At 40.8% G+C, this 20,148-nt stretch overlaps 1 protein-coding gene and 1 pseudogene across 2 annotated transcripts in view; both read left to right on the top strand.

Moving 5' to 3' along the window:
• Positions 1–19,586, top strand: part of ARMC3 (armadillo repeat containing 3) — an 89,149-nt gene extending 69,563 nt beyond the window's left edge. For both annotated transcript variants that reach the window (XM_012767303.3, XM_075997644.1), the window contains 4 exons: positions 781–888; positions 14,771–14,971; positions 16,863–17,025; positions 18,340–19,586. In XM_012767303.3, the coding sequence (XP_012622757.1) occupies positions 781–888; positions 14,771–14,971; positions 16,863–17,025; positions 18,340–18,549 (682 nt within the window). In that variant the 3' untranslated portion in view covers positions 18,550–19,586. The remainder of the gene's footprint in view (positions 1–780; positions 889–14,770; positions 14,972–16,862; positions 17,026–18,339) is intronic.
• LOC109730036 (small ribosomal subunit protein uS10-like) lies at positions 12,565–13,487 on the top strand (annotated as a pseudogene).
• Positions 19,587–20,148: the final 562 nt, after the last annotated feature.

Genomic DNA, 20,148 nt, shown 5'->3' with positions numbered 1-20,148 from the left:
ACTATTTAGATTGTAGATTTGGGCAACTTGGTTTTTCTTATGGTAATACACTTGCATCGTTGCTTTCTAAGTTGCTATGAAAAAGATCTCTGCAAAAGGAGATGGGAAATCTGGTTTTGCATTCTGTCTGCTGTGGACCTACAGTGATTTGAGCCACATGACTTAGTGTCTGTGAGCACAGCATTCCCCAACCTTTTTGGCACCAGGGACCAAGTTTCATGGAAGACAATTCTTCCACGGACAAGGGTTGGGGTAGGGAATGGTTTCAGGATGATTCAAGCACATTCCATGTATTGTGCACTTTATTTCTATTATTATTACATTGTAATATATAATGCAATAATTATGCAACTCACCATAATGCAGAATCAGTGGGAGCCCTGAGCTTGTTTTCCTGCTGCCTCTGATCCGACAGGAGGTGGAGCTCAGGCGGTGATGTGAGCGACAGGGAGTGGCTGTAAATACAGATGAAGCTTCCCTCCCTCACCTGCCGCTCACCTCCTGCTGTGTGGCCCGGTTCCTAGCAAGCCATGGACTAGTACTGGTTCACCGCCCCCGGGGCTTGGGGACCGCAGTGTTAGCAGGTTTGGTCCCCTAAGCTGCAGAGGAAACACTGCCTGGTCCCCCACTTCATAATGCTGAAAGAATCAAATCATAGAATGAAGTGAAAATGCCTTGTCAACTTATAAAATGCCTTGCAAATAAATGTAACTTGTTGTTATTTTCCATATGATTGATTGAACTTGGTTTTTTGCAAATAACCAAAAAAAAAAAAAACAGCTTTCGTTCCAACGCTGGATTTGGATCTCCCACAGAAGAGAAATCAGAGCCTACTTCTGGACGAAACACTGCTGTCGGCAAAAGTGCCGCGAAAGAAAAAGGATCGAGGTAGGAAAGGCGTCCTTGAGTTCCTAATTACCCAGGTGCGAGGGAGGGGCCGCTCTCAGGTGGGAAGTTTCTCTTCTGAAATCATTATGTTGAACTAGGCAAGACTCATGAGATGTAATTTTAAAATTGCTTTATTTTTGTTTCTCACCATCTCTTTCAAATTTACCCAGAGAGAAGTTCTTCTCCTGACTCAGGATGAGAACTCAGGTCACTTGGATCACTTTGGGGAACTACAAAATCCTACAGTCACTGTAATTCATAAACAACAACAGGAGGCTGAGCAAGGTGGCTCATGTTTTAATCCCAGCATTTTGGGAGGCTGAGGCAGGAGGATCACTTGAGGCCAGGAATTTAAGACCAACCTGAGCCGGGAGCGAGACCTCATCTCTACAAAAAATACAAAACTTAGTGCGGTGGTGCATGCCTGTAATCCCAGCTACCTGGGAGGCTGAGGCAGGAGGATCGCTTGAGCCCAGGAGTTTGAGGTTGCTGTGAGCTGTGATGACACCACTGTACTCCAGCCTAGGTGACAGAGCAAGATCCTGTCTCAAAACAAAAGACAAAACAAAATAAAACAAAAAGCCCAGCAATGACAGGCACAGCAGTCTCTAGTCAGTCATTTGAAAGCCCCAGCCCAGTAGTAATCAGCTGTCCTGCCTGTGCCTGCTGCCTTTTGCAGGGGTGACCCCCACGTGGCACACTGTCCCGCTCTCCTTCTCTGCCTTTGCTTCCCTGCCCCTGCCCTCGCGCCCCGAGTCTCCAACCCGTCCTGGCATATTTTAAACGGCGTGTTGTTTACAATCGCTCTGTTTCCGTCCTGGCTTTCTTTCTGCGACTGCCTCACCCATCACGGTAGCATCGTGAATGTGACTTTGGTTTGCCCGGGGACCAAATCTGGCCCCAATTCCAAAACAGCTTTTCAGTTTAGAAGCCCAAGAACATTCAAGTCCAATCTTTGCGCATTTTGATGAGAGGCAGTGTCGCCCTCCACGGGCTGCCCAACGGGGGCCCCTTTGAGGCAGGGGTCTCCCTTTAGTGTGCCCCGCTGCGGATCATCCCGGCGTAGAAGCTCACACACAGCTTCTCATTTTTTTTTCCCATTATCTTATTTTTCTTACAGCCCCATCTGGTTCTTAATCTTAAATCTTTTGGGTAGTGCGTTTGGGTTGCAAGTCATTTGTGTACTTGTAAATATCCAAAGGCTGGTCTTCAGACAGCCTTGGTCTGCTCTGCTGTGATATTCGAGTCTGACACTTTTCTGTCACACCCAGAAGCACTCACAGCCTTGTCGCATGGCATCCGCGTCCGTTTGCTCTGCGGACACCTCCCTTCTTTCTTGGCCCCGCCTCGTCTCTTGTCCCTCGTCCCGTGCAGCACCTGAAGTCCCACTAAGTAATTCTCCAGCTTCTCCTCTGCTCCTGTCCCTACCCTCCGCAGACCTAGCTCCACACCCGTGCGTCCTGTGGCCTGTCGTAGTTCTCCGCTCTGCCACCCTGCAGGCATCGCAAGTTCAGTACGTTCCAGCCTGAAATCACTGTTCCCCCCGATTTCCAAACCTCCGCCTCTTCTGTTCCCCGTGCCCACCCATGTCGACCGCGTTCCCACGCAGCTGCCCGAACTGGGACCCGTCTTGCAGGCTCTCTCCTCCCGCGTCCCCTGTCCCAGACGCGGCTAGTCTCACCACGCCGCACCTTCGCCGCTCTCTTACGCCTATTCCTTCCTTCATTTCACTTCCCGTCCCGGGTCCGGGCCTCCGCCTTGTGTCTCAGCCGCGGTAGCCTCCTGGTCGCGCTGGACAGACTCCCACCCTCCGCCCTCCCCCAGCTCCCTTTGGGAAATGACGGTCTGATCACCTTACTTTGCCCAAAATAACAATTCCCCGTCACCTTCCCGATGAAGCCCAGACTCCAGCCTGGAATAGCCTTTCTTGTCTTGTGGGCAGCAAGTTCCTCTTTTGTTCTTTACTTTCTTTTTTTGTATCTGTGAAGGTTTCTCTGATCACTCCAGGCCAAACATTTACTTAGTGCCCACTCCTTGTGAATTGGGTTCTTAATTAATGAATTATATTTTCTAGCTTTATTGTATGATTGACAAATAAAAGTTACATGTATTTCCAGTAGACAACAAGATGTATATGCTGTGACATGTTTGCCACAGTCAAGCTCAGTGACAAATCCATCACCCCACAGAGTTGCCTTTTGTTTTTTGTTTTGTGGTGAGAACATTTAAGGTTTACTCTCTTAGCAAATTTCAAGTATGCATTAGAGTATTATAATATAATGTCACCATGCTGTCCATTAGATCCCCAGAACTTGCCCCTTCTGCATACCCGAAACTCCTTTGCGAATTGATTCTATCTCTTAAATATGACCTGCACCAATTGGTGTTGGTTTATTTAGTTGTCCTTCCTCCTAAGCAAGGAGCGCTGGCGGTCCAGGGCCATGCCCTTTCCATCTTTGTATCCATAGAGACTAGAACAACATCACGTACGTCAGAGGCAGTACCAAAACATTTACTGATTAAATATTCACAGGTTACTTTAATTATTGAATGCTGCTTGTTGAGAGGAATAGATGTTTGGCTCCCTGACAGTATGCCCAGGGAGGAAAAGTATTGACAAATGAGGATAATTATTTCTCCTTCACACTGTCTCCACTTTCCCTCTTATCTCTACATGGTCTCGAAGCTCTCTCCCCACTTGAAGATAAACCTGATTTGGTCCCAACATCCCAAAGGATTGTTGGCATGAAGGGGAACACACAGACTCCAGATTAAGAGAAGACTGGTTCTTGGTTTTCTCAACTGTGAAATGAACGTGCTGAGATGATGGTTGGGAAGTGCCTGAACCATCGTCTGGCGCACTTAGGAGCTCAGTGTGTGTTCTTTCTCCTTCTTAGGCTTGGCCCAAGCGGGATAGATTGGTCATAAACCTGCTGTCCTGTTGTCTGTCTTTCGTTCAACCCTTCTTGTCTTGTGGCTGTTAAAACCTTGGACTCCAGGGAATAGAGGGAAATATTTTAACTCCACGCATCTAATAATACTATTAAGAATGTTTTATTTTAACAAAAAGAGTGAGAGACACTGACAAAAAAATAATAATGAGACATCAGAGTCACAGAGTAGCTAAATTTTTGAAAGGGAGAGGAGAGAAGCGACAGGAAACAAGATCAATTAGGTGTGAGATGGTCTAACAGTCAGGAGGAAGTGAAAGTATGGATTTCTCTTTTTTTTCCTCATGAATATCATCACCATATACTATGCCAGCTAAAATCCCTGTCTCCCTAGATAAGAGACTCTCACTGGGTGACCAGCCAGCATATTATTTGCATCTTCGAAGGTTCGAGTTTCACTCCCCTTCATGGCAGAACCCTCCTAGGAGAGAGATTCGTTTATTTCTGTTTTATACACTCACCTTCTCTCCACACCTTCTTAGGCTTCACTGCAACAAATATGTCTAATATTCCTTCTAAAGCTTTTTCTTATAAAAGACATTTAAATGTAAACATTTAATAATAACGACATTGACCGGACCTATTTGTGAAATGCAATAAATGTTCTATCTATACTATACTTTTGTATTCAGGCCAGTTTGCATAAATATTCACTTGATTGCATGTGAGTTTGTTACACACACTTAAAAGTGTATTGTTTTTCTGTCTCCTATTTCATATCGTCCTTCTAGGCTGCTCATCTCTGGCCTCTTTTAGATATTTACAACATATGCTTTAACATTTCTGCTACTCAGACGATCTTGGTCCCCTTGATAATGGCTTCCCCAAAATTTTTGTTTTTAAAACAATTTCCCACAAACCCTCTTTTTACCCATACTGTAACTGTTTTCATTTCCTCCACAAAGTCTTGACTAACTACAAAAGCCTTTCAGAAACAAGTATTGTCTGTTAGTCACATTTTAATACCATCTTACTTTCCTTTCTTGAATTTATTCTTTCATTCAACAAATACATATTGGGCACAAGCACGTTCCTGGAATCGTTCCAGTGTTGGAGAAATAGCAATGAACAAACCCTCTGCCCTCATAAAGTCACATCCTAGTGGAGAGACAGACCACAAACAAAATAAACTACCCGTTCACACACTACTGAGAACAAATCCTATCTCCACTTTAAACAACACCCTCTTCCTTCCCAGTCTTTTAGAATAGATCGGGTGGAAATGGACGTCAATCGAATAGATTCCTTTTAGCGCTGAACTCCTTGACTTTCTTATCTTTATCATTCACGTGGAATTTATCGAATGCCCCCTAGTACTATGATTATTTCCCACCTACCAGAATCTTCCTGCTTAGACTGAAACTCCAAGGAGGCTGGGCTTATGACTTGTATCTCTCCCACCAGCCTTGTCCTATAATTTATATATTTAAAAACCTGATGGTGGGGGGAGGGGGGACATGGGCAATATATATAACCTTAACACTTGTACCCCCATAATACACTAACAACAACAACAAAAAACACCTGATGGTATCAAAAAGGGAACATGTGATTAAAGTGATTTGCAAGTGTCAAGACACAATTTAGATCCAGCCAAATATTCTATATATTTACCTGTTCTCCTCTTCATCCACCTGTGAATGTAGAAAAATATCCTTAGGATTGGGGATCCACAGTAAACTCCTGTTCTCTGAGATCATTCTACTAAAGTCTCTGCAGGAAAGGCAAACGATCTACCGTCTTTCATCATAAACAGCTGCTCTTTCTGAAGATTAATTTTACAAGAGTTAATTTCGTAATTTCCAAGTGTCTGTTTCCATCTTCATTTAGAAATGAAATTCATTTAAGTATTGAAGCCCTTCTTAATACAACCTGGCAGCCTGCGTGGGCAAGAAGTCCAAAAGAAATGCTTCTATTTATAGCAGCAGGAAACAATTCAGGAGTTCAGTAAATTATCTCTTTTTAATCACTCAGGAAGATTGCCCCCCCAAAAGGTGTGACAGATATTAGCTCCTCCGTGCCAAATGACTCTTTCTGCTTACATCAGGCGGCATACTAAGTGAGAGATACCCCTGCTTCTGTCTTGTGGGTGGCTCTCAGTAGTCACAGAAGCTGAGGGCTCCAGTCTCCTAAAGCTACCTTGCAATTTTAGAACACAGGCAAACCTGGCTACACTTTCTGCAGTTCCAATTGACATTCATAGTGTTAGTTTCCAGTTTACTAAAAACTATATATATGAAGGTGTCCAATTTATTCTTTTAAAAAAAGAAAGGGGTTAAGATGATATATCTGGCAAATCTTAAGTTTTGCTTAGAGAGTTTATCATAATATATGATTGGTATATTTGCTAATACATGATTGGTATCTCCTTTGCTTAGCTGCAACAAATATAATATTTAATTAGAAAATAGAAAGCTTGTAGTGAAAGTGAAATCGTAACCCTCACACGAATATAAAATGAAAATGTGGCAAGGTCTATCTTATTTTTTCAAATTAACATGCCATAAAATGGACTTTTATATACAATTCTGTGGATTTTAGCAGAAGTAGAGATTTGTGTAACCATCCTGGATACTAAACATGATCAGGATACAAAACAGTTCTGTCACCCCAGAAACCTTCACCCCCTGTACTCTGTGATCTGCTCTCTGTCACTGAGTGTAGCCTCTTGGGGATGCCACACAATTGGGATCACATAGTGTGTCACCTTCGACACTGGCTTTTCCACTCAACAGTGCCTTTGAGATTCTCCAAATTGTTTTTTGTGTCAACATTTTATTTCTTTTTATTCCTGAGAGGGGTTTCGTTATATGGATGTACCTGTTGAAAGACATTTGAGTTGTTTCCAGTTTTTGGTGATTATGAATAGAGCTGCTATAAACATTCACGTAGAGGTCTTTGTGTAGATGTTAGTTTGCATTTCTTTAGGGTGCACAGCTAGGAGTAGGATTTTTGGGTCACTTAATAACTCTGTAAGACACTACCAAACTTTTCTACAGTAGCAATAGCATTTTGCCTTCTCACCAGCAGTATGCAAGAGTTCCAAGTGTTCCACATCCTTGTCAGCACTTGGTATTTTTGGTATTTTTTTTAGTCATTCTAATATGTAAACAGTGGCATCTCATCATGGTTTTAATTTGCATTTCCCTAACAGCTGATGGTGTTGAACGTTTTTTGTATGCTTGTTTGCCATCCTTATATCCTCTTTGGGGAAGTGTCTGTTCAAATCTTTTGCCCAATTTTGAATTTGGCTGTTGGTTTTTAACTGTTCAGTCCTGCGAGTTCTTTGTAATATCTTGGATATGAGTCCTTTGTGGGCTGTGGGGCTTGCAAATATTTTCTCCCAGTCTGTTCTTTGGCTTTTCATTCTCTTAGCAGTTATCTTTCTCAGAGCAAAAGTTTTAATTTTGATAAAGTCCAGTTTATCAAATTTTTCTTTTATGGATTTTATTTTTTGTTATCATATCTAAAAACTCTTTGCCTAATCCCAGATCAAGAAGATTTCTACCTTTGTTCTTTTCTAAAAATTGTATGCTTTAGGTTTTATTTTTAGATCTAGCATGAATTTTGAGTTCATTTTTCTAATAGGGTGTGAGGCTTAGCTTAAAGTTCAATTTGCATATGAATGTCCAATTGTTCTAGTAACACTTGCTGAAAAGCAACCTTTTCTCCCTTGAATTGTCCTTGTACCTTTGTCAAAAATCACTTGGTTACTTCCTACAGGTCAAGATGGTATAGACTAGTTTTTCTCTGTTCCTCCCTGCTAAATAAAATTGTTAACCCTGGAAATAATGCAAGAGGCACCCAAAGGGGAACTTCAGAGGTGGCAAGAAGAAGATGAACTGGTTGGGGACCCCAGGACTGGGGGAGCAAGACAGCAGCAAGGCATCTTATGTGTTCCCCAGCCTAATGGAAGGTTCCCCAGCCTAGCAAGGGAAAGCAGCTAGTAGTCCCTCTGACCATAGCCAGCAAGCCCAATGCCATCGACAAGGGTGTTGATTGGAGCCCCACTAATGCATAAGTGGCCAGGATAAGCAAACTCCTCTTCTTCCAGCCAGAGACTCCTTCTCTGTCCCCACCCTAACACCCACCCTTGCCAAGAGATACTGAGGCAGGTGGCAACACTAGCAAGAGGGACCCAGCCACAGCATGTCCCAGCAGGCCTGAGATTCACTCCCTCTCCCACAACCAAGACACTGGGGTGGCAGGAGGCACCAGAAAAAGGGACCCTGCCTAGCACAGGAAGGGGCCAGCCTAGGAAGCTGCCTTATCTCAATAGGCCTGAGGTCCCCTCTGCCATGGTGGGGGGTGCGGGGGGGGGGGGGACATTGGGCAGGTGGGGGGAGCTGGTAAGAGGACAGTAAGTAGCCTGGTACAGAATGCTCCTTGTCCCATGGACCTGAGACTACCCTCCCCCAATGAGAGGCACAGGGTAGGGAATGGAAGGGAGGATCCTGCCACAAGTGTCCTGCCATGAAGTGCTATCCATCTGACACAGCCAGGACAAGCCTCTGTCTAGGGAAGCCTCTTTGTCCCTGCAGGCCTGAGACACCCGTCCCTCACAGAGAGAGGCCCGAACAGGGAAACCCCTTCTGTCCCTTCAGACAGCACCAGCAGGGAGGGGTGGGAGTCCCAGCAGAACTAGTTAAACCAAGCAGATACCTCCCTCCCCTAAAAACTATACACACACACACACACACACACACACACACACACACACACATATACATACACACTGAAAGGCTATGAAAATTAAGCTGTCATCGGAATCAAAACCACAAAGGTGGGCCAGGACATGCATGCTGAACATAAACAGGGTGACTGCCTGATAAAATAAATAAACAGACCCAAAGTTTCCCAACATAATAAACAACATGTCCAGAAGATGATCAAAAAATACCCATCATACCAAGAACCAAGAAAATCACAACCTGAATGAGAAAAGACAATCCCCAGGGCCGACGTTAAGATAATTCAGATGTTGACATGATCTGACAAGGATTTTAAGGCAGTCATCACAAGAGTGCTTCAACAATAAATTACAAATTTTCTTGAAATAACTGAAAAAGTAGAAAATCTCAACAAAAAAAAAGTAATAAAAAAGAATCAAATGGAAATTATACAACTGAAATATATAATAATCAAAATAAAATACTCACTGGATGGACTCAATAATCAAGTGGAGATGATAAGTGATAGAATCAATGAGTTTGAGAAAGAGCAGTAGGATTCACCCAATCTGTGTAACTGAGAGAAAATTAACTGAAACAATGAATAAAGCCTTGGGAACCTATGGGACAATAACGGAAGATCCAATGTTCATATCATTGCAGTTCCAGAAGGAGAGGAGAAAGAGAGTGGGACTAAAAAAGTAATTGAATAAATAAATGACTGAAAACTCCCAAATTTGGTGAAAGATATAAACCTTTTGATTCATGAAGAGGAGAAAATCCCAAACAGGATAACACATCATAATTAAACTTCCAAAATCTAAAAACCAAAAACCAAAGAAACAAACAGGAAACCTCCATTTCCTATAGGGGAACGTCAATTCAAATGACAATAGATTTCTCATCTGAAACCTAGAAGCCAGATGGAAATGGCACATTTTTTAAGTGCTGAAAGATAAGAACTGTAAACCACAAATACCTGGTGAAACTATACTTCAGCAATGAAGAGAAGAAAATAAAAACATTCTCAGGGAAGGAAAACTAAAAGAATTCATGCTTAGCAAGCCAACCCTTACAGATTGGCTAAAGGATGTTCTTCAAACAGAAAGGAAATAAGGAACAATCTGGAAGGATCAGGAATAAGGGAGGAATAACAAAAAGAGCAAAAATGTAGGTACCTACAAGAGACTATTCATTTCCTTCTGAATTTTATAAATCAGATTTGATGATTGAAACAAAAATCATGGCAACATCTGACACTGAAGACAATGATATTTAAAAGTAGAGAAGGTAAAAAGGGATCTGAATGCAGATAAGATTTCCACACTTCACTTGAAGTGGTAAAATGTGGACACCAGTACACTGGGGTAGCTATATCTGCATATTGAAATACCAACCATAAGCGCTATAAAACCTATGCAAAGAGCTACATTCAAAAACACTATAAATAGGCCACGCATGGTGGCTCATGCCTGCAATCCTAGCACTTTGGGAGGCTGACGCAGGAGGATTGCTTGAGGCCAGGAATTCAAGACCAGCCTGAGCAAGAGCAAGACCCTGTTTCTACAAAAAATAGAAAAATTATCCAGGCACAGTGGTATGTGCCTGTAGTCCCAGCTACTCGAGAGGCTAAGTCAGGAGCATCACTTGGGCCCAGGGATTTGAGGTTACATTGAGCTATGATGACACTACTGCACTCTAGCCTGGGTGACAGAGCAAGACCTTGTCTTAAAAAAAAAAAAAAAGAAAAAGAAAAGAAAACCATTGTAAGTAAATCAAGCTGGAATCCTAAAAAATGTTCATGTAACCCACAAGAAAACAAGAAAAGGGCTGGGTGCAGTGGTTCATGCCTATAATCCTAGTACTTTGGGAGGCTGAGGTAGGAAGAAGGCTTAAGGCCAAGAGTTTGAGAAAGCAAGAAAAGAAGAGCAGAGGAATAAGAACCAATCAAAAGACAGAGATTCATTGACATAGGTAGGTCGAAAGTAAAAGAATGGGCAAAAATAAACATGTAAACATTAATTTTTTAATAAGCATAAATGGCTTTTTAAATATAGTTAGACCACAGTGCAAAGAAAATTACTAGAGATAAGGAAAGACATTTAGTAATGATTAAATGAATGAACCCATGAGAAGGACATAATGATCTAATGTGTATGCACCAAATAACAGAGCCTTAAAATAAATGAGGCAAAAAAATGTTAGAGCTGAAAGAAGAAATTGGCAAATCCACAAATATATTTGGGGACTTTAGCACTTTCCTCTCAGCAAGTGGTAGAAATTCTAAGCAGAAAATCAGGAAGAATATAGAAAATTCACAAATATTTTGAATCATATAACAAACCCTCATCAAATTTAAAATAATTGAAATTATGCAGAATATATTTTCTACTGTAATAGAATCAAACTAGAAATAAATAACAAATACAACAAGAAAATCTCTAAACATGTGGAAATTGAATGACACCTTTCTAAATAATTCATGAGACAAAAGGACATCTCAAAGGAAATTAAAAGCTATTAATACCTAGAACTGAATAAAATGAAACTGAATGAACTGAAAATGAAAATTAAACATATCAAAATTTGTGAGGAACAGTGAAAACAGTGCTGAAAGAGAAATCTCTTATACTAAATGCTTACATTAGGAACAAAAAGAGATCTCAAATCAATAATCTAACCTCCTACCCCAAGAAACTAGAAAAAAAGCAAAATAAAGCCAATACAAGCAAGGTCAGAAATCAATGAACTTGAAATCAAAAGCAATAGAGAAAATCAATGAAATAAAAATCTGGTTCTTGGCCGGGCGCTGTGGCTCACGCCTGTAATCCTAGCTCTTGGGAGGCCGAGGCGGGCGGATTGCTCAAGGTCAGGAGTTCAAAACCAGCCTGAGCAAGAGCGAGACCCCGTCTCTACTATAAAATAGAAAGAAATTAATTGGCCAACTGATATGTATATAAAAAATTAGCCGGGCATGGTGGCGCATGCCTGTAGTCCCAGCTACTCGGGAGGCTGAGGCAGAAGGATCACTCAAGCCCAGGAGTTTGAGGTTGCTGTGAGCTAGGCTGACGCCACGGCACTCACTCTAGCCTGGGCAACAAAGCGAGACTCTGTCTCAAAAAAAAAAAAAAAAAAAAAAAAAAAAAACCAAAAAAAAAAAAAAAAAAAAAATCTGGTTCTTTAAAAAGCTTAACTACATTGATAAACCTCTAGCAAGGCTGACAATTAATAGAAGAGAGAAGACATAAATTACCAATATCAGGAGTGAAAGAAGGAATTATCATGGTACACCCCCACGCATTAAAGGATCATAAGGAAATTCTACATGCACCTTAGTTCAGTTCAGCAACTTAGATGCAATGGACCAATTCATCACAAACTGCAAACTACCAAAACTCACCAAAGATGAAACAGATAACCTGATTAGTCCTGTAACTATGAACTATATTGAATTCACTTTTTTAAAACTTTCTAAAAAAGAAATTTCATGAACCCCAGGTAGTTTCATTGGTGAATTTTACTAAACATTTAAAAAATTAACATCAATTCTACACCATCTTTTTCAGAAAATAGAAAAAGAGTGGATGCTTCCCAAGTCATATCATGAGACCAGCATTACCCTAATGCCAATACCAGATGAGGACATCACAGTGAAATTACAGATCAATTTCCATCATAAACATAGTTGCAGAAATCCTTTATAAAATATTAGCAAATCAAATCCAGCAATATAGAAAAAGAATAATTCATCTGAGCAAGAAGAGGGCTTTATCCTAGGAATGCAAAGCTGGTTCATACTTGAGAATCAATCAGTGTAATTCACCATATCAGCCATATAAAGAAGAAAAACCACATTGGCATATTCATCGATGCAGAGAAAACATTTGACAAAATTCACCCACTATTTATGATGAAAAACAAAATTATTGCTTTTTGAGAAAGACACGGCCGCAGGTGGAGTGGGGCTCTGATATGCCTGCCCCTGCCCCTGCCTCACCGCTGTGCTGTCCAGCTCTTGCCAAGGAATAAGCCAGTCAGGAAGCTGTGCTGTAGCCATGGCTTTTAATGATACTGGAAAACACCCATGGAGACAGAGGTGGTGATTCACTGAATCACAATTGCCCTAGCCAGCCGCCATGTAAAATCCTGGAGAAAGGTGTGTGTTGACCTGATTAAAGGTGCAAAGGAAAAGAAGCTATAAGTGAAAGGGCCAGTTCTGATGCCTAACAAGACTTTGAGAACCCTTACAAAAAAAAACTCCTCGTCGTGAAGGTTCTAAGACATGAGATTGCGTCCAGATGAGAATCCACAAGCAACTCATTGACTTACACAGTCCTTCTACGCTTGGTAAGAGGATTACTTCCATCAGTATTGAGCCCGGAGTTGAGGTTGAAGTCACTATTGCAGATGCTTAAGTCAACTATTTTAATACATTGATTATCAGTTGTTAAGGAAAAAAAATGTTGAAAAAAAAGAAATGGAAGGGAACTTTCTCAACCTGGTAAAAGGCATCTACAAAAACAAAAATTACAGATTATATCATACTTAATGGTGAAAAAGTAAGCATATCATCAATTCTTACCACCCCTATTCGACGACATTGTATTGAACATGCTAGACATTGCAATAAGGCAATTTTAAAAAGTTAAACAGATTGGAAAGTGTAGGGGGAAAAACTATCCCTATTTTCAGACAACATAATTGTCTAAATAGAAAATCATTAAGGAATCCACATTAAAAAAAAAAAAAATGAGAAACTCCTAGAACTAAAAGGTGAATTTAGTAACATCATGCTAGGTTTACTTCAAATGAGGAGGAATAGTGCAAAAAAGTAAAATGATAAACTCACCATCAGTTCAGTAGTAATTCACATTTTGTTCTTCTCTGATCTTCCTGCTGCTATTTACTTTTGAGGGTCCTCAAATAGCTGTTGTAATGCATCCTGTACAGCTTTTGTGACCATAGTCAGTGAGAGAGACAGGGCAAAGTGTGCTTACTCCATATTATCTGGAGTATCATTGTTTTTGTTCAACTCATTAATCAATGAGCAAACCAATAAGATGTTAATACTGGTTCAAAGAACATTTGAGGTGCAAGATATTTATATCCAATTTAATTAATATTAGAAAAAGAGTTCTGAACTCAGAAAAAGAGTTTCTGAATTCAAAGAACATTTGAGGTGCAAGATATTTATATCCAATTTAATTAAGGAGTATTAGAAAAAGAGTTCTGAGCTATATACCAAACTGTTTAATATCATACAGGACAATAAACTATAACCTTTGAGAGTTTCTTTTCCATTGCATTTCTTTTAGACAAAAATCTACATGTTAACTAGTAATTCTCTAAGTACAGAACTTTTAATTAATAGTAAACAGTATCCTTACCCTAAGTAAATTCCATTTTTACTAAGTACAGAACTAAGTTTGTTTCCCTAGATAAACTTTGGATGAGTCTTTCTTTGCTCCTCTATGAGATGAAAATTATGTGCCATTCTTATTTTGTTTTTTGCTTTATTTTCACATTTTGGATAATTTTTCCAAAAAATAGTGATCCAGATTATTCTTGCAGAGGGTCTTAAATTGAAGCAAAAGATGATATAAGACTGGCTTAGACTCTCTGAGGAGGCAACCTCATTTTTTCAAATACTATAAATATTTATTATATATCTACTATGTGCCAGACACCCTGCCAAGCAACTGTGCAGAAATGCAATATATTATTTTAATAAGATGTATCAGTTACATAATATTCTCTTGACAATTAGTTTCTCTTGCATAACACAAACTCTGTAAAACTCTACCATTGTCATTGAAAATGAAAATTTGAAAACTATATACGTATGGTTGTTGATGTATAAAATACACTTATCCCTTCATATCCTCGGGGTATCGGTTCCAGGAAGCCCTGCAGATACCAAAATCCTACATGCTCAGGTCCTGCAGTCAGCCCTGAAGAACCCATGAATAGAAAACCTGGCCTGCTGTACCCACAAGGTTCCACATCCCTGGGTTCTGCATCCCTGGAATATTGTATTTTCCATCCACATTTAGTTGCAGGTGCAGACAGTGGATTTGGAGGACCATCTATATTTGCTTTTTAAAATCTGCGTGTAAGTGAATCCACAGAGTTGAAACCCATGTTGCTCAAGGGTCAACTGTACAGTATTTTGGTGATGCTCTTTAACTCAGAGTGTAGTCAGCGTTTGCCCATTCGTTTAGCTGAAGATGTGATTTTGATTGTTTTTGTTTACTCTCAAAGGAAAGGCAAAGGAAAAAAAGAAGAGGAAAAATTGAAAGAGGAGGAAGAGTTGATGACAGCACCAAAATTGGTTGGCGAAGGACCCCTTGATAAAGAATGGTACCCTCCCTGTGACCCTAATTTCTCTCTGTACATATACGAGGTGACCAAGTCAATAATGCCCATAACCAATATTAAGGAACAGAGTGAGGTTCTTGCAAAGTAAGTTGTCTATGTTTACTTATACATTTTTAATTTCTGAAAAAAAAAATCATTTTGAGTGGTATACATATTTTAGCCAATTTTCAGACAAATCTACCATAATAAAAGTGAAATTTACAGCACCCTAGCTCTGACTCTGAAGCAGAAACACAGTGAATTGAAAAAGTTCTCGATTCCTGTTTTAGGTCATATTTTCACCCAGAATCAGAGCTAGGAGCTGGAAATTGCTTAGAGAAAAATTCCTGCTATTTTCTTCTGCTAAATCATTGAAGGTTTCTTTCAAGGTGATCCCAAAGAAGTTATGAATGAATCAAAAGTTTGAACATTAAACCATTCCTTAGGTATATGGGGTACTCTTAATTTGAATGAATCCTACTGTGAATCATTTATAAACTTGCAAATTATTTTCTAATGCAAATATCCAATCTGTCTGTTCCGGCTCTATGTCCCATACTCGGTGTTCTCCGTTGCTCTAAGGTGGGGTGTGAGCATTCCGAGCTTGAGCAGGCTCAGGGTTCTGTATAAGCCAGAAAATTTGTCCTCTTCATTAGAGTGTTTAATCTAAATGCCACGAAGGGAAGGCTGGGAATTTAACTTGGTGGCTGCCAGGGAGTAGGACTCCCTAGAAGCGGAGGCTAGGCTTCACGACTGACACCACCCCGTTGGTAAGCCACCAGCTTCTGCGACAGCTGCAGTCGCCCTGGGAGCTTGTATCCACTCCAAATAGCAGTGAGTTGCAGTCGTCAAACCTGGATGTGACAACTGCCGGTAACACAGCTGCCAGATCATTGACTTCTCGTCAGCCAGAGCTAGAAGAGAACATTTTTGGCTCCTGAAGTTTTCCTGGTGTCCTTGAGAAGTGACGGCTTACGCAGAACTCTGCTACAGCCCGTGTCGTCATGCTTTGTTCCCATCAGAAACCCTTCTCATCATTCCCAAATCATTGTCTTTTTTTTTTTTTTAACCCAAGCCCACACCAAGCTAGAGAGAGAGGCAGAGATTTGTCCCCATGGCTAGGGGTCCTTGGCATTCATCAGAGTCCCCTGGCTGGGTGGACGCTTCAGTTTAGCAGCTTCCTCCCAATGCTTTCTCTTGGGTTTTTTAAAACCATTGTTCTCCTTCACTGGGTTTCACATACATCAAGAGGAAATTCTTTCTTTCAAATTTGCAGTTCTGCCTTTACTCCAAGGGTATGGTGGTCATAATTGACAGAGGATTTCACAGGTGTAATTACTGACTTCTTCAGTGAGAGGCGAAACCCGCAAACAAATAACGCCACAATCGTCCCATCTTACCCGCTCATCTATTACTTTATTTTCCTTTTTGCCTTTTCTTCCCCTTTCCTCTAACTTCAGTATTATGTAATGCCATGTCTTTCTCTAAATTATAAAAGGACAGATACATTTTAAAAGAAAAATAATAAAATTCTAAAACTTGAACATGTTTGGGAAGCTAATGGGAAAATGTTCTGTGTGTTTGTCCTTGTCTCTAAGTTTAAATTCCTCGAAAGAATAACCATATGTCAGAGCCATGCCTTAGATTTCAGATTAAAACATCTGAAAATACTTTTCCAGAGTAAGATAAAATTTTAAGACTGCATTGATATCTAGTGTGACACTGATTTGTATCTTGTTGTAGATATTGGGAAAATTAGCGTTCATTTTTTTCTTTGTGTTGAATGAAATTGCGAGAATTTCAGTTTACATGTGATGGTTTGAATATAGTAAGCGTGATGTTAACATAGTTATTGTAAGTATAGTTTTTAAAGTAAAGCAAACAATAAAAATCAGAGGGAATGTAGTTTTTACATATATACAGGTACATATAATTATACTCAAATCATGCACAGTGAGGTATTAAACTTGATTTGATCTCAATGTAATTGACACAGGTATGTGGCAGAAAAAATGGGTGGGAAGATTTCGAAAGAGAAACTGCCTGATTTCTGCTGGGAACTTCACATAAGTGAACTAAAATTTCAACTTAAATCCAATGTTATACCAATTGGACTTATCAAAAAAGGAAGCTTCTGCCATCGAGCTTTGCTTTTCAAGGTATTTAAGATATTTTGCCTCATTTGCCATTAGGTAAAAATGTTTTGTCTTTATCATATTGGAGTGAGCCAGTTGCTAACATTTAACAGGGTAATATTAATCCCACCATTTAGATTTACTTATGTGGGACATACATGTGTCTATAGACATACACATGCTCCCAGCCTCCCGATGAGGACCACAGTGGTCTCCTCGTCGTCTTGCTTAATATATCAAAGAATTTGTCTTTGATCATTTTCTTTCTCGGATACTTCTTTCTTTACTTACTTTTATCCTCTTTTGCCACTTCATCTCAACCTGAATCTTCTTTGGAAGTCTCCAAAGGAGATTCCTCCCACTCTATTCCTCCAAGTTCTCTTAAATATTGGGGTTCCCCAAGGTTCTGACCCAGGCACTCTTCTGTTCCCCTTTATCCACTTTTCAGGGTGAGATCTTCTTTCACATGGCCTTAAACAGTCCCCAAATTCCTAAGGTTTACAGATCCTTTCCTCCATCCTTCCCAGCTCCTTCCGATTCCCTATCTATGGCTCTCATTACGCTCCAGCTGGGTCCATATGAGTGTCCCACAGGCACTGTAGCAGTGAACTTGGGCTGCTATAACAAAATACCGCAGATGGGGTGACTTAAACAGCAAACATTTATTTCTCACAGTTCTGGAGGCTGAGAAGTCCAGGATCAGGGTGTCAGCAGATTCAGAGTCTGACGAGGGCTCTCCTCTTGGTCTGCAGACGGCCGCCTTCTTGCCATGTCCTCATACGGCGAGCAGACAGAGGGCTCTGGTCTCTCCCTCTTCTTACAAAGGCACAATCCCACCACCTGGTTCCATCCTCACCGTCTCCTAAACCTAATCACCTCCCAAAGCCCCACCTCCAAACACCATCACACTGGGGATCAGGACTTCAACATGTGGAGTTTGAGGGGACACAAACATTCAGTCCACAGCAGGCACCTTAAGCTCATCACGCCACACTGAATTCATCACCCTCAGGCCTCAACCGAGTCATCAGAAAGATCGGGGACGCACTAGTGCCGAGGGGCTGGGGATTGGCATTCCTCCAACCGCCTTCCCCATCTTGAGCTGATACAGCACAGTGTGACTGCCAATGCACTGTCACTTCCCGCCAGGGCCCCACAGAGATTCTGAGTCCACAGAATCCTGAGCAACAAGGGAGCCTGTCCACACTGTCAGCCTCCCAGCTAAGTATTTCTTTGCAAGAGTTGTGTGTTGCCCTCTCAGCCAAGGAGGGCTGCCAGCTGGGACTTTCGGTGCCCGTGTCTCCTGCCACCCTGATTGCTCTCTGGTTCTGTCCGCAGGCTCTGGCCGACAGAATCGGCCTGGGCTGCGCTCTGGTCCGGGGCGAGTACGGCCGGGCGTGGAACGAAGTCACCGTAGGGCACCACGAAGGGAAGGGACTCAGGGGGTCCCTGTCCCCACCCGACGTGTACATCGTGGACCTCATGTTCCACCCGGGGGTGCTGATGAAGCTGAAAAGCCGGGACGCCGACATTTACAGATTTCTTTAAACTGCCCAGCCACCGTGAGGGGGTTCGGACAAGAAACTGGCTACACTTTCAGAGAAGTTCACCAGTTGATTTGATTACTTTAATAAAAGTATTAGAAATGTTCTCTCTGTGTAGAAACGAGGAAACTCGGAGGGGACTCTGTTGAGCTTCGGAGTTTTCAGGCTTTGGCCAGGGTTCACGGCCAAAGGTCATGGGTCATCCTGTGCTCACCGCCCTCACGTAAGGCTTGTTTCTGTCAGAATTGCCCACTGTTTGCTGAGGGACTCGGTCCTTTAAGGACCATATGCATCACTCAGGACAACACGGTGGCCTTGTGACTGTCCTTTCTCTTGAGACTGTCCTTTCCCTTAGGTACACTCGGTTAAATGACTCAGTGGATCTTTAGCGTCCTTACTTAGTCGCCTTGTCTCACTTTCATTAAGTAACATTTTGACAGTGTGAATATTTAAAGATCTATTTTAGTATTTACAAATGCCTTTAAAAAAATTTTTTTTGTTTATAGTTTTTTAAAAACATGCCATTAAGAGCACTGTTGAGTATACTTCACTGAATTAAAAGTATTTCTAGAAAATAGTTCCATAAAACTTCCATGTCTGTGTCTTTGTCTTGTCTATGTGAACTTGGAAATATACCTTCAGTCAAAAACAATTTTGATCTGCTGTTATATATGGTAATGCTGGGCCCCCAGAATGTTATTTTAAACTTACAGAACTTAAAAAGCCTTATTTTTTAGAACACTTTGGAATATTAAAATAGAGCAAATCTTTGCTGAGGAACTGTGTTTTCAGTCGTGAGCGCAACATGGTAAGATGTTTTACATTTCAAATGGTCAGACAAATAAAAACCAGTTCTATGATGAATCTCATGAAGGGTTTATTTCCTAATCAGCCTTCCAGTCTGAAGCTGACCTGTATAATCATTTTCCTAGGTGTCTTGAAGTGAATATGATTTTAGAAATTAAAGCTAAGATTATTTTGTATGAGTCAATCTGTAATTTTAAAGACTGTAATTCTTTATTTCAGAATAAAGTTCTTTGTTTCAAATGGTATGGTAATTATATTTATCATGTAATTTCATAAAATTAGAGCGTGGAATATAGAATACAAACCCATTGCAGCATTTTCAAGTCTGTTTTGATCCAGAAAGCATTTAAAGTGGATTACAAAGATTTATAAGAGGTAACAAGAAAAAAAAAATTAAAAACAGACATAAGTATAGGGAGAAAAAAGTCCAACAAGGCCAGGAATGAGCTTAGAATTCAAAACTTATTAATATGAAATTGCTACACATTTGTTAGAGATTAAAGAGAATTTGACTCTAAACCTTCTGGCTGCCAAAGCAGAGGGAAAGGTTTTTTGTTAAGTGATTTATCCTAGTGTCCACAAGTTACCAGCACGGAGCAGTTTCTAAGAGGAACAAAGACCAGGGGAATGTCTCTTTGGGAACTTCATAGTGAAGGCAAAATGAAATGTAGAAAATAGCATCTTCAAAAAGCAACCTCCTAGTAAGTTCTCAAAAGAATGTTCACAGGCCAGTGGCCCAATATCAAAGTGGAGCTGGCAAAGTTCTATGCAGAGCCACTGGGATAGGACCCAGGTA

Source organism: Microcebus murinus, chromosome 25 (genome assembly GCF_040939455.1).
Source record: "Microcebus murinus isolate Inina chromosome 25, M.murinus_Inina_mat1.0, whole genome shotgun sequence".
In the NCBI taxonomy this organism is placed as follows: Eukaryota; Metazoa; Chordata; class Mammalia; order Primates; family Cheirogaleidae; genus Microcebus; species Microcebus murinus.
Note: the sequence above shows the minus strand (reverse complement) of the source record. Positions and strands in the feature narration are given on the sequence as shown.